The sequence below is a fragment of the Micromys minutus genome (genome assembly GCF_963924665.1).
Source record: "Micromys minutus genome assembly, chromosome: X".
Classification (NCBI taxonomy): domain Eukaryota; kingdom Metazoa; phylum Chordata; class Mammalia; order Rodentia; family Muridae; genus Micromys; species Micromys minutus.
The window spans coordinates 110,632,568-110,646,246 of record NC_137970.1 but is presented as its reverse complement, the minus strand read 5'-3'; the positions used below and the strand labels follow the sequence as shown (position 1 = coordinate 110,646,246).

Genomic DNA, 13,679 nt, shown 5'->3' with positions numbered 1-13,679 from the left:
ATCTCAATTACACTCATCTTACAGTACTATCAGATCTGCCCCCCAACTTTTGTAACTTCCCCTCACAAAAAAAGGATGAGAAAAACAAGTCCAATTGTGTTCACTGTATACTCCCTTGAGCACTATCAAACTCCCAATAGTCAGAAAAATGAGCCCTTACTAACTTGTAACCCCACCAGAGAGTTGAGACCATGTGGATGTCTGTGGTTTCTGCTGTCTCCAGAAACCATGAGCAAATCCATTATCTATGCTCTCATTGACTGTAAAAGACAAGTACTCTTGCCATAATACTGACGACTATAGACTCCTAGTTTAGGAATAGGGACATAGAATGTTTCTCTGACAGCACCTGACATAGAATTGATTACTATAGACACCTAGTTTAGAAAGGAGGACATAGAAAGTGTCTGTGACAACACTGACACCCAGTCGTTGACCTCCATAAATGTTAGAGTCTATACAGATGCTGAAGTGTTGCTCTCCACAATTTGTCATTTGTTTTTGCCCAATTTCTCACTCAATTCCCATTCTGAATTTCTTAAAGTAGATGTGATTTGCCAACCAAACTCATTAGTAAATAGAGCTTTTTGATTGGGAGTGACTACATTAGTTTTATGTCCTTTAGTCAAAGGAATTCTTTCCCATTCATTGTAATCTGAATCTCTGGGAATAAGGATCAACTCTAGATGGCATATATTCTAAAATCCCACCCTAGATCTTCTTGCTCTCTCCAGTGTGCCATTTCAGCAGGGCAGTCAGTTGGGTTTTATAATGGAATGTAGTCAATATCTCTGTAAAATGGACAATGAAAGACGTCTTTATTACTGATTGGTTATGTGCCAGAGAGTTAGGCATACACAATTACATATAACACAGATAACACAAGAAACATGACATGCAATGCAACCCTCCATCCTTACTACATCTGAGATCCTACAAGAAATATCAAGATGCATACAATATCCTCCCCAATGCAACCCAAGAAGGCCAAGTCAAGAAACACACAATGTACCAAAAGCAGTTGGAATGAAGGCTAGTTTAATGACTGAAACATCAGATTGACTTTTTACTTTACTTCTCTTTAAGACATTTATTTCGAGTAGACATAAACATGAATTTTGCAATGGCTACTCTATTCTAGAGGGAGCACTTTACTTTAGTGTCCAAGCCCATTCAAACAAATCCATATCATTTCTGGGCTTCCCCAGCTGCTGGTCAATCAAGTAGATCAGAATATTGTTGGAGCACTTCTGGCATTTCAACTTTTTCGGGGGAACCACCTCCATGTTCTGTTTTTGTGGGCTGCAAACAGCTTCAGGATTTTGTTTATCCATGACTGGTAATATTCAATGGCCTCAAGGCAACAGAGACAGCCAGAAAAAGCAGAAGAATCCACATAATCAGGTCAACCCAAAGGCCTGTTTTTATTGTTTTCTCCCTTTTTGTCTCTCAGTTTCTCAAATATAAATTCTACATGCCATAGTCAAATAACGTGGCTTTGAGACCTAATTTTATTTTCAATGTCTCTCTTCTCATATTCCACATTATCATATTTCACATGAACTTATCTTATATCCTGACATATACATTGATGTATGTTCAGAAGCTCTATTTTGTTTCATTAACACATTTGCATTCCTGTTTCTTTTCCAAAGATATTGTGTGTGAGAGAGAGAGAGAGAAAGAGAGAGACAGACAGAAAGAGACAGAGAGAGAGGAGAGGGAAGGAGAAGGAGAGCTTACCTATAAAAATCATAAGGATAACCACCATATGGGTTTCAGAGATTTAACTCAGTTCATTAGTCTTTGCAGAAACTGGTTGAGCAACCTTGGTAGCCCACAATTGCTCCTCCTTATACTAAAGAAAACCTTTATGCTACAAGCTAACTACTACATTTTCCTTTTTTCCTGGTTTTAGAACATCAGGGGGGGGGGTGTAAGCCTTTCTCTTTGCATCTGTCACAAAAAAGTTACAGAAAAACAAGTACAGAGGTTTCAAGGAGAAAGGGATTGAATTTGTAGGATTCTCCTGACTCATTTAGTCAACATGTAAAGAAAAAAGGGAAATTCAGCCAAGAAATAAGGACACAGCTCCAAATCAAAGCAAGGTGTTCTGAATGTTGAGACCTGGATATGGACATAGAGAGCCTATAGTCTAGAGAGTATATAGTATAGAGAGTCTATAGTCTAGAGACTCTGTAGTATAGAGAATCTATAGTCTAAAGCATCTATAGTCTATACAGTCTATAGTCTTGAGACTATAGTATAGAGAGTCTACAGTGTAGAGTCTACAGTCTAGAGAGGTCATGATTATTATACCTTGGACAATTTCTACAGAAACTTTTCTCTTATCAGCTTAAATACAAAACTATCATCCTCCCTCTCCAGTACCCAACATGATCAGGATTTACTCAGCAGTTGAACTGATAATGAAACACCCAAATATCACCAATGTTACCCGTTTATCTCACAGACCACTGCAGGATCTTAGTAAAAAATGAGCTGTTGGCACAAGGCATGAGAGTTCTGCCTTCTCTTTGTCTTGGATACTGATTGGCCAGTTCTTACAAGACTTATGATGTTGCACAATGGACTTAGAACCCTCACAGTAACCTTTTTATGATGACACCACTGGCCATTACTCCTGGTTTGGGGTAGATACAATAAACAGAAGGAGCTATTGCAGACACCAGACTTTAGGTATTATGAAAGCATAAACTTACACACACTCACACACACACACACACACACACACACACACACACACACACACACACACACACACATAACTGCAAGTGCCCATAGAAGCCAGGGTAATGTATTACATGCCCTGGAGCTAGTCTTCCAGGTTTTGAAGCTTCAAAATTGTGTGCTAAGAACTGAGTTTTGGTACACTGCAGGAGCAACAGGCACTTTTAGGTGATTAGCTTAGACATTTCTTTTTCACATACTTTATAGTACACACTTTATGCAGTTTAGAGTGGGCTGTTTCATTACTCACATGTTAGCATGAATAGTCACAATTGCCAGTCTTTAGTACAGGCCATGAAGGTAAAACATAAACTCTAAGTCTAGTAAAGAAATGGAGTTGCTGAAATGTAAGTACAGACCATATCCAGTTTTTTTTTTAAGAGCTAGCTGGCAGAGAAAGAAAACAAGTTTCCTTCTTCCAAGCCTTTAATGTTGGCTGCCAGCAGACAGTGTGGTCAAGATTAAAGGTCCAGATTTCTACCTCAAAATATCTGGATTAAAGGTCAATTTTCCCATTCCAATTATCCAGATTAGAAGTGGGCCCTCTCACTTCAAATGATTTACTTAAGAAACAAATCCCCACACAAAAAATAAGAAAAAGAAAAGAAACAAATTCTCCACATGAGTGCCCAGACATTTTGGTTTTAGCGACCTGCAGATATAGTCAAGCTGGCAACCAAGATTTACACACTGTGGATACACATGGCCTAATACTGCTTGATAAAATTATTTTGGAAACATAAGTATCATGAAATACAATCAATAGAATCCAATAATTACAGCAAAATAGTACAGTTCTGGCCTGGAGAGATAGCCAGTGTTTAAGAGACTTGAGTGCTATTTAAAAGGTTCTGATTTCAAATCCAAGCTTCCACATGGTGGCTCACAACCATGTGTAATAGGGATCTGAAGTCCTCTTCTGCTTTGTCTGAAGAAAGCAACAGTGTACTCACATATAATAAATAAATCTTTAACAGGATATTGTCTCTGACAAAGCTTGTCTTTCCTGGGGCCCATGGGCTCGGGAGGGAGAAGGCTTCTGGGTGCTCAGCTCTCTTTGGGCAGGCCATGAGTCATGATGGGGGTGGGCCAGCTCCAGGTCTGGGTACAGGTGCAATGGTAACTAGTCTTTTGTTAAAAAGAGGATTGAACTGGTTCTGCTACCCATCACTCATGACAGCGTGTAGATTGACTTTTGTATTCAGGCAATTTTCTTTCCATCAATTAATTAATTTTATTACCATCAGCATTACCGTCCTCCACTCCTCCCAGTCTCCCCTTCACTGCCCCAGTGATGCCAGACAAGGACAGTACAGTTACAGGAACAGGGTCTGTATACAAGCAGCAATGTTGGGTTAGCCTCCACTCCAGTTTTTGGGGGACCCAAATAAAGACCATGCTGCAAATCTGCTACGATATGCTGAGATATCCCAGGTCCAGCCCATCCTCCTTTTTCGTGTTTCTGTCTCTAAGAACTCCCAAGGTCCCATGTTCGTTGACTTCTTGTGTGGTCTGTATCTCCTCCACATAATAAAAATGTGTTATGTTAGGTTGCGATTTACTTATTCTAATATGTCAATCACAGTAATTAATTAGCAAAGTAAAACATAAGAAATGAAATGTCATGATGTTCACCAAAGTTAGGGAGTAAAAAATAATATGTATATTACTAATCCTATTTTTCAAAACTAAACTTAAAAACAGTCCAGAGTGCAATACAAAAAAATAAATAAATAAACTAATGGAATAACTAATAAAAGGAGAAAATACTTAATGCCAGGATGACCATCTATATACAGGATATCATTTAAACCTCATAAAATTATAACCTTGATCTTTGACCTGTAGAAAGTATGTTGATAATAAAGTTTGCACAAAGTGGTAACCCGGAAGATGAAGAGAACAAATTATCAGTATGTGTTGTAGCTGACACTCCCCCACTAACCTGGTACATGTCTACATATTATTTCTACTACACGTATTTTGCAAACCGTGGCTAAACCATGACACTTAACACATACCCTGAAGCAACATGGTAACTAGTCAAAACTTTACTAGAACATTCCCCAGGAATCTCTACCTATAAGGTTAAAAAAAATTAAGAGATACACAATGAAGAATCCTGCAGACAAAGAACCGAAGACATATAAAAAGCGGCGGGTTTTGCAGAAGCCCATGTGACAATGTAAGAAGAAAGAAGCTACACCTCTGCAAGGTAGCCTAGGGACATGCGCACTGGTGGCGCGGCCCATCGGAAGTGATGTCACGGAGGGCAGAAGCCGTGTGTGGAGACCTAGGAAGCTGCTGAGGCTGGTGTGCAGCCAAGTTGGAAGAGATGCGGGTCATTTCAGGTACTGCTAATGGCTGTGAACGAACCCTAAATTAGTGTGTGAGGGATTCTCGTGCATTTTAGAGGCACCTGCAGGGCGCTGACCCGAATCTCGCTTTCACCAGGAGGTTTTCATGGGGCCATCTGTGGACTGTGGTAAAATGTCAATTTGTAATAAAATTTATGGGATGTGGTTGGAGGCCTGGCTATAACAGAGGAGTCAACTTTAGAAGACGTCTTCTGGGGAAGGATTAAGGAGTAGGATTTCGTACAGCCATAAGCTTTGATAATGCTTATAGAAGTCAAAATATAAGCTTTCATAATGCTTATCAGAGTCAGAATATAAGCCTTGATAATGCTTATAGAATTCAGAATATAAGCTTTGGTAATGCTTATAGAAGTCAGAATATAAGCTTTGAAAATGCGGAAGTCAGAATATAAGCTTTGATAATGCTTATAGAATTCCAAATATAAGCATTGATAATGCTTATAGGAGTAAAAATATAAGATTTGATTATGCTTATAGAAGTCCAAATATGTAAACTTTGATAATGCTTTTAGAAGTCAAAATATAAACTTTGATAATGCCTATAGAATTCAAAATATAAGCTTTGATAATGCTCATAGGAGTCAAAATACAAGCTATGATAATGCTTATAGGAGTCCAAATATAAGCTTTGATAATGCTTATAGAAGTCAAAATGTAAGCTTTGATAATGCTTATAGAAGTCCAAATATAAGCTTTGATAATGCTTATAGGAGTCAAGATATAAGCTTTGATAATTCTTATAGAAGTCCAAATATATAAGCTTTGATAATGCTTATAAATTCCCAAATATAAACTTTGATAATGCTCATAGGAGTCAAAATATTAGCTTTGGTAATGCTTATAGGAGTTCATATATAAGCTTTGCTAATACTTATAGAAGTCAAAATAAAAGCTTTTATAATAAAATATAATCTTTAATAATGAAATATAGTAAAAATATCAGCCCCAGGTGAATATTTCGGGTTATGTCTACTGGAAGTAGCCACAATATCTTATGCTTTTGGTCTGTTCAGTTGACATTGTAGTGTTTCCTTTTTTAATAATTTTTAAAACAGATTTATTTAGCCGGATGGGGATGGCACATGCACTTGGGAAGCAGGCAGGCCTTTGTGAGTTAGTGGCCAGCCTTGTGTACAGACTGGAGTTCAGGACAGCCAAGGCTGTTCCAAAGAGACGCTGTCCTGAAAACAAATAAAAAACCAGACCAAACCAAACAAACCAAGACAAAGGTTGAAGTAGATATATTATAATATATATATAATATATGTTATATATAATTATATAATATATTATATATGTTATAATATATAAAATCTACTTAGTCAATATTACTTGTATATATATTTAACACACACACACAAACACACACACACACACACACACATATATATATATATATATATATATATATATATATATATATATATATATTCTACTTAGGCTCTATAATGTTGCTTTGGATAGACATTATAATATATACGTTTTCATCACTGACCAGTTACAATTGGAAAACTGGTTGATGCCCTTTTCCCTGGAGAAGATGATTTTTCCTGCTCAGCATTCCTTAGTCACCTCTCTTCAATGGTGTGGCACATAGGCTTTTCCCCACTCACTCTTGTACATCTCTAAGTTTCATCCTATTCAGCTCCTATTAGTGAGAATTTATGGGTCTCTGGCACGACTAGGAGATCAAATCCCACAGAAAACTCTCTGATCTTCTATCTCTTAAAATCTTTCTTTCCCCTGCTCCATAATGTGCCTTTTACATTAGGTGCTGGGGCAGTTTGTAGATGGTCATGTTGTTCATTGGTTGGAATTTTCCATATGGTTTTCCATCTACTACAAATATAAGTTGGCTTGTTAAAGGGCAAAGATGACACTTAATCAGTGGGTTTTAGGACAAATGTTAAAATTGTCCTTAAGAGTTATGTTATTAAGCTGGTTGCATGTTCCCATCCAATATGGATGATGACTTCACTGTCACGAGATTGCTATCTAGGTTTTCAAGCCTGGCTTTCCTCTTGTTAGGTGTGTCTTAAGCACAAGTAGACAGCTTGTGGCTAGTGCCAAGTGTGTATTTCACAACTGAAGCTTCAGTTGTTCACTCAGCCCTTTGATAATTGCATGGGTGATAGATATATTCCAGCTGTGCCATTGTTGTAGCCTCTTCCTGAAGTGCATGGCATCTTAAGCAACACCTGTCTTCCTGACTTCTTGTAGCAGATCATCCTTCCTTCTCTTTAATAACTGAAGTGCACTTCATGCTCCCCATGTGTGCATTGTGTGTGTGACTGTTGGACCACGTACTAGAACACAGGTATAGTCTCTCAGGCCAAACTGACATTTCCATCTCGAGTTGGCATTTCTTACCAATAGTTCTTCAAATAGAGATTTTTAGGTGTATTTTGTTTGTTTGTGTGTTTTGTTTTGTTTTGTTTTTTTGTATGTTTGATAAGTTCCTACCTTGTAGTGTGCCTTTGCCTGTAGGCCAAGTTGGTTGTCTTGAGGGTAAGGCAGCCCATTTGTCCCTGCTGAAAGTTTTTGGTTTATTTCCTTCAAAGTTCTTGGAGGAATAGGTTTATTGATTATGTTGTAGATGCACCGGTTGGAGCTCGACACCACATTATGGTTTAGCAATGGATTCTTTATGAATGTAATGTGGCCAATTTTGAATTTATCTGATGGTCTGTGTTGTAAAACGAATCCATGATGCCAGTCGTGGAGTACCTCTGTTTGAGCAGACTTTTGCCCTGTGACATTGCTGTTGGCCATGGCCAAATTACAAATGTAATTTGTAAAGTCTGCCTTGGAATGTAGCTTGTGATTGTTGGTCATTGGTGCTGTTCATAGAATTCACAGCTGCACAGAGTGATTTGATTGCTTCTCTCCTTTGGCATGTGGCGAAGGCCCTTCAGATGACATGAGAACAGGTCCTCAGGTAAGGGGCATTTAGGTCAGTTGGTGCCCAGGTCCTCTGCGTCCCATGTCTGAATTGTGCCATGTCTTTACCAATAGGGTCTCTCTTTCAAGTCCGAGTATAGAAAAATGGGCAATGATAATGACCAGTGCTGTTTCAAGATTTCCATAGACCTCTGTGTTCATCAGGGTTTTACCACTGTGGACTGACACCATAACCAAGGCAAGTCTTATAAATGACAACATGTAATTGGGACTGGCTTACATGGTCAGTCCATTATCATGAAGGTGAGAACATGGCAGCATCCAGGGAGGCATGGTGCAGGAGGAGCTGAGAGCTCTACATCTCCATCCAAAGGAAGCCAGGAATAGACTGAGCATCCTCAGGCAACTAGGAGGAGTGTCTTCAAGCCCATCCCCAGGGTGACACACTTCCTCCAACAAGGCCACAGCTTCTACTAGTGCCACTCCCTGGGCCAACCATATGAAAACTATCACAACTTCCTTGACCTACAATTCACAGATAGGTTTTCCATGCACAGTACTAGGGTTTAGATAGTATGTGCCTCTCGATGTGTCTGGTGCATGAATTGTATGTCCCAATACAGAACATATTCTGTAAGATAATCTTTGACTCTTGGGATGACCATTATCACCCTACCAGCATAATTTTATTCAAATTATACATGTGTGTGTGTATGTGATTGTGTATGTGTGTGTGTGTGTATGTGTGTGTTTGTGTATATATGTGTGTGTATGTTTGTGTATTTGTGTGTTTATATATATATGTGTGTGTTTATATATATATATGTGTGTTTATATATATATGTGTGTGTTTATGTGTATATATAAATGTGTGTGTATGACTGTATGTTTGTGTATGTGTGTATGTGTGTGTGTATGTGTGTGTATGTTTGTGTATCTGTTTGTGTTTATATGTATGTGTATGGATATGTGTGTATGACTGTATGTGTATTTGTGTGTATGTGTGTTTGTGTGTGTATGTGTTTATATATGTGTGTATATGTATGTGTGTGTGTTTGTGTGTATGTTTGTGTATATGTGTTTATATATATTGTGTGTATAAATATGTATAAATTACTGTGTATAAATGTGTATAAATTATATAATATGTATAAATTATATAATATATTACATAATATATAATAAATATAATAATTTAAGTTACCATAAAATAATGTTTTCCCGTGTGTTTTTTGTCTGTACTATCTATCCCCCTCTGTGATTCCCTTCCTTCTCCCCCTCAAATAAAACCATCGTCCTGTTTGAACTGTTACTCCTTTATAATCCTGTCTCCAGGTTGCTGCCTTCAGCTCGTGTTTCAACTGCCTTGAGTGGTGAAATTTACCTGCAGTGTTAACTAAACTCTTTCTTCCTAAATGGTCTTTCATCAGGATATTTTAAAGGCATAAAAGAAGCAGACTTGGACAAAGATTTCACAGCATTCATTTGGAAGGTTGTGTTAAAATGAGGTTGCCAATTTTAGACAAAGAATTATAGGCATGCAAATATTAAGGAACCTCTATTTGAGATACAGAGGTTCTCATGTCCTACATTGTCCAAAGACAATGCCTATTATGGTGCTTTGTTTTGGCTATTTTCTTAGCCCTAGAAAAACCTGGAAGGAGCATCTACAAAATATAAGCTTTGTCCCATCCCTTTCTTTCTTACTTTACTTTAGTGAGCTGTGCCCTTTGATGGGAAACCAGATAATTAAGAGGGAAGATTGACAGGTGCTTTTGGGATTTTAAGGTAAGTGTTCTAGATCAGCAGTGAAGAGTGCACTCACTTTAGAAGCAGGTGGCTTTGCAATACTCACCTGTAATGTTAGGACCTGGATACTAGTGAAGGGCACTTTTTTAATTAATTCCTAATCTTGAATCGCTTTTTTAATTAATTATTTTTGTCCTAATCTTGAATCTTTAGTACAAGAAATAACAGATTAGCAACAGTGATGTGCCTTCCATAGTTTTAGCAAGTGTACATTATTTTTGGGTAAGCCTTTGTCCTCTTCCTGATGAAAGTTTTAGGGGCAAAGGTTTGTGGTCATAGACCCATGACATGTCACGTGGCATAAAACATCCAAAATCTGAAGCAGGATCCTGAATGAAATCTAAGAGATCTCCCTTCCCTAGAGCACAGGTCTCCAAGAAACAGTTGTCACAGAGATAAGCTGGATTTGCCAGACAGATTTCTTAGAACCCACAGTTGTCTGTGGACATTTACCCTGGTTCTGGAAGGGAATTGAACTGGTAGCTATGGAAATGTAGAAAGTCCAGTTCAATCAATACTCCAAATAAAACCTACAACTCATGGCCTGAAGGCATCAGAATATCTGAACTAATTAATATATCAGTACTCAGTTTCCCAGCATGTCTGAGGAGGCCCTTGGTAAGACAGAATGTGATATGTGGTTATTTCTTATTCCTGAAGATTGAAGATGTGATAATAGATAATTTGTTCTGTGAAAATTAAATCATATCCCAGACACTCCTATTGGAAAAAGAAAGGACATTTATTGACGGTGATGTATACCCCAAAATGAGTGATCTCAACACAGCTATACCCATAATGGTTACAAATGGTAGCATGGGAAAAAAAGCTAGATGAATTGAATGCCTTCAAGTTGCTCCCTGGTGTTGACAGGACACAAATATTTGGTGTGATACAACCAACAGCAGGTAAGGGTCTCAAACATTGTCAAAGTGTTTGGTGTATAGCATGAATGAACCATCCATACAGTTAAGTACAGGAGTGACCACAAATTAACTATTAACTACCCATATACTCTGTTCATCCCTGTAGATAACTCAGATAAAGACAGTCAAACTCACAACACCTCACTATGTATACTGGGATCTAGGATGGCCAGTAGTTGAATATTGATTTAGGTAAACTTCCAATGAAGGGGACACACCTGCTTTTTGGTTCTAGTAAGGTTCCTAAGTATTGAGGAGGTCAACACCACACACACACACACACACACACACACACACACAAACAGACACACACACACATCTTTGGTCTTTAGTTCTTGCCCTTGTCCTAGAGAATTTTCATTTTCTTTATTTTAATGTATAGTTTTTTATTAGATACTCTGATTTACATTTCAGATGTTATCCCTTTACCCTGCCCTGCTCTCATCCCCCCTCCCCCTCCGGTTGCCTTCACAAAGGTGCACTCCCTTCTGATCCCTCTCCCTACCCATTGCCTTGTCATTCCCCTACACTGGGACAACATGCCCTCCCTAGACCAAAAGTCTCTTCTCACACTGATGCCAGACACTGTTATCTTCAGCTACATATGCAACTGGATCAATGGGTCTCTCAGAGTGCCCACAGAGGTTGATGTTTCAGGCTATGGGAGTTTTGGAGGGTTTGGCTGGTTGATAATGTTGTTATCTTCCCATGAGGTTTCAACCCTTTCTCCTCCTTAGATCTTTTCTTTAGCAACCTCATTAGGATCCCCAAGTTCAGACCACTGGGTAGCTGCAAGCATGCTCAGCTGTGTCTGTATGACTTTAGCATAGTACCTGAGGGGGAATCCCTGTCTGGTTCCTGCCAATAAGTACTTTTTGGGACCAGCTTTAGTGCTTGGATTTGGTGACTGCATATGTGGAGGATCCCCAGGTGAGGCAGCTTCTGAGTGATCTTTTCTTCAATTCCTGTTTCTCTATTTAACCTTGTGTTTCCTCCCATGAGAGTTTTGTTCTTTTTCCTAAGAAGGACTGAGGCATCCCCATTTTGGCCTTCCTTCTTTTTGAGCTTCATGTGACATATGAGTTGTTCCTGGGGTATTCAGAGCTTTCTAGGTTTCATATCCAATTATCAGTGACAGCATATTATGTCTGTTCTTTTGTGACTGGGTTATCTCACTCAGGATGATATTCTCTAGATGCATCCATTTTCTTAAGAATTTCATAAGGTCATTGTTTCTGACTGCTGAGTAGTACTTCATTGTGTAAATGTACCACCATTTTTGTATCCATTCATCTACTGAAAGACAACTGGTTTCTTTCCAGCTTCTGGCTATTATAAATAGGTCTGCTATGAACATTGTGGTGCATATGTCTTTGCTGTATGTTGGAGCTTCTCTGGGGTATATGTCCAGAATTGGAATACCTGGGTCTTCATGGAGTACCATGTCCAATTTTCTGAGGAATCGCCAAACTGATTTTCAGAGTGGTTGTACCACCTTACAACTCCACCAACAGTGGAGAAGTGTTCCTCTTTCTCTGCATCCTTACCAGCATCTGCTGTCATCTGAGTTTTTGATCTCAGCCATTCTGACTTGTGTGAGGTGGAATCTCAGGGTTGTTTTGATTTGCAGTTCCCTGATGGCCATCTCCAGGCTCTCTTGTGTGGGCTCAGGTGGTAGAGCACTTGAAAGGCCCCTCTGAGGGCTCAGGGTTTTTGCCCCCTTACAATGTTATGTTTTTAAAAAAAAACAGAGATGCATGTACAGATTGTTAAAAGCACTTTAGTATAAAATATATGAATACATTTTTGCCAGTACTTAGTTTTTTAAATGTTTGATGGTATGCATTGAAACCTTACTATTTACAATGATCATAAAGTACATGTAGAAGAAAATGTAACATAGGAAACAATGTTTTCTTGGTGTATAAAGGTTAAATAAACATATTGATGTGTAACTAACAAAAGTTGCCATAAGTCTATCCTTCTACCTTTTGAGTTATTAATGAGCAGGTTTTAAAATGTACAAATATTTCCACTTAGGATGAAAAGCATCTCTTCAGCTCTTCAGAGCACCCAGGGACCTGTGTGTAGGTCGCCTGAACATTTCAAATAAGCAGGGGCCTTACTGATTTAGTCTTAGGAGCAGGGTTATATTATTATTATTATTATTATTATTATTATTATTATTATTATTATTATTAAGTTTTCATAAAATTTTGATCATATCCACCTTCTTTTCCAACCTTCTCCTCAATACCACCTCCTTTTATTCCTACCCAATTTGTTTTGTTTTGTTAATCTATTAAGTTTTACTTTCACTCCCTACATAGTTTGGTGTGTGTGTATCTATCTAGCAGAGCGTGCTTAACCCACAAAGCGTTACAACCTTAGAGAAAATTCAATTCTCCATATCAGCAGCTATGTGCAGTTCTTCAGCCACAAACAGAAGGTCAGACCCATCTTGGGAAGGAAAAGTTTTGTTATGGCAAAAAATGTGGCTTAATGTTGATTAAACTAGTGAAGATTAAGGAGCTTTTTCTCTTCATTTAGAAAAGGAGTGACTGCTACAGAGCCACATGTGTGTCCTCTCTGCCCTCTGACCATTCCATGCTGGCACTCAGCATGTCTTTGAATTTGCACACATCAGGTCTTCCTTGTGAACTTGCATAACACAACTTTCACAACTCTGTTGGAAGAGCAAATTTTACAGGCAGGTGACCCCCATCCCCTTCCTTTCTCTTTCAAACAGTTCCTGGTTTTGCTGCCTTCTCTCCTCCACACCTGCCATGTCCCAACTTCAGAAGAGTCCAGAACATACAGCTAACCAAGGCCAGACCTGTGAAGAAACCTGGCAATTCCAGACCACAGCAGGCTCCGGCCAGTTGAGGAGCCACGTTCCTCATCTCTTCTCCCC

General features: G+C 38.6%; 1 protein-coding gene across 1 annotated transcript; it reads right to left on the bottom strand.

Annotated features, from left to right (window-relative positions):
- Nucleotides 1–1,151: 1,151 nt before the first annotated feature.
- Nucleotides 1,152–1,334, bottom strand: LOC308414581 (embryonic testis differentiation protein-like; the record flags this gene model as incomplete). Its single annotated transcript, XM_080909807.1, has 1 exon — nucleotides 1,152–1,334. The coding sequence occupies one exon, from the start codon at nucleotides 1,332–1,334 to the stop codon at nucleotides 1,152–1,154; it is 183 nt and encodes a 60-aa protein (XP_080765933.1).
- Between the last annotated feature and the right edge of the window lie 12,345 nt (nucleotides 1,335–13,679).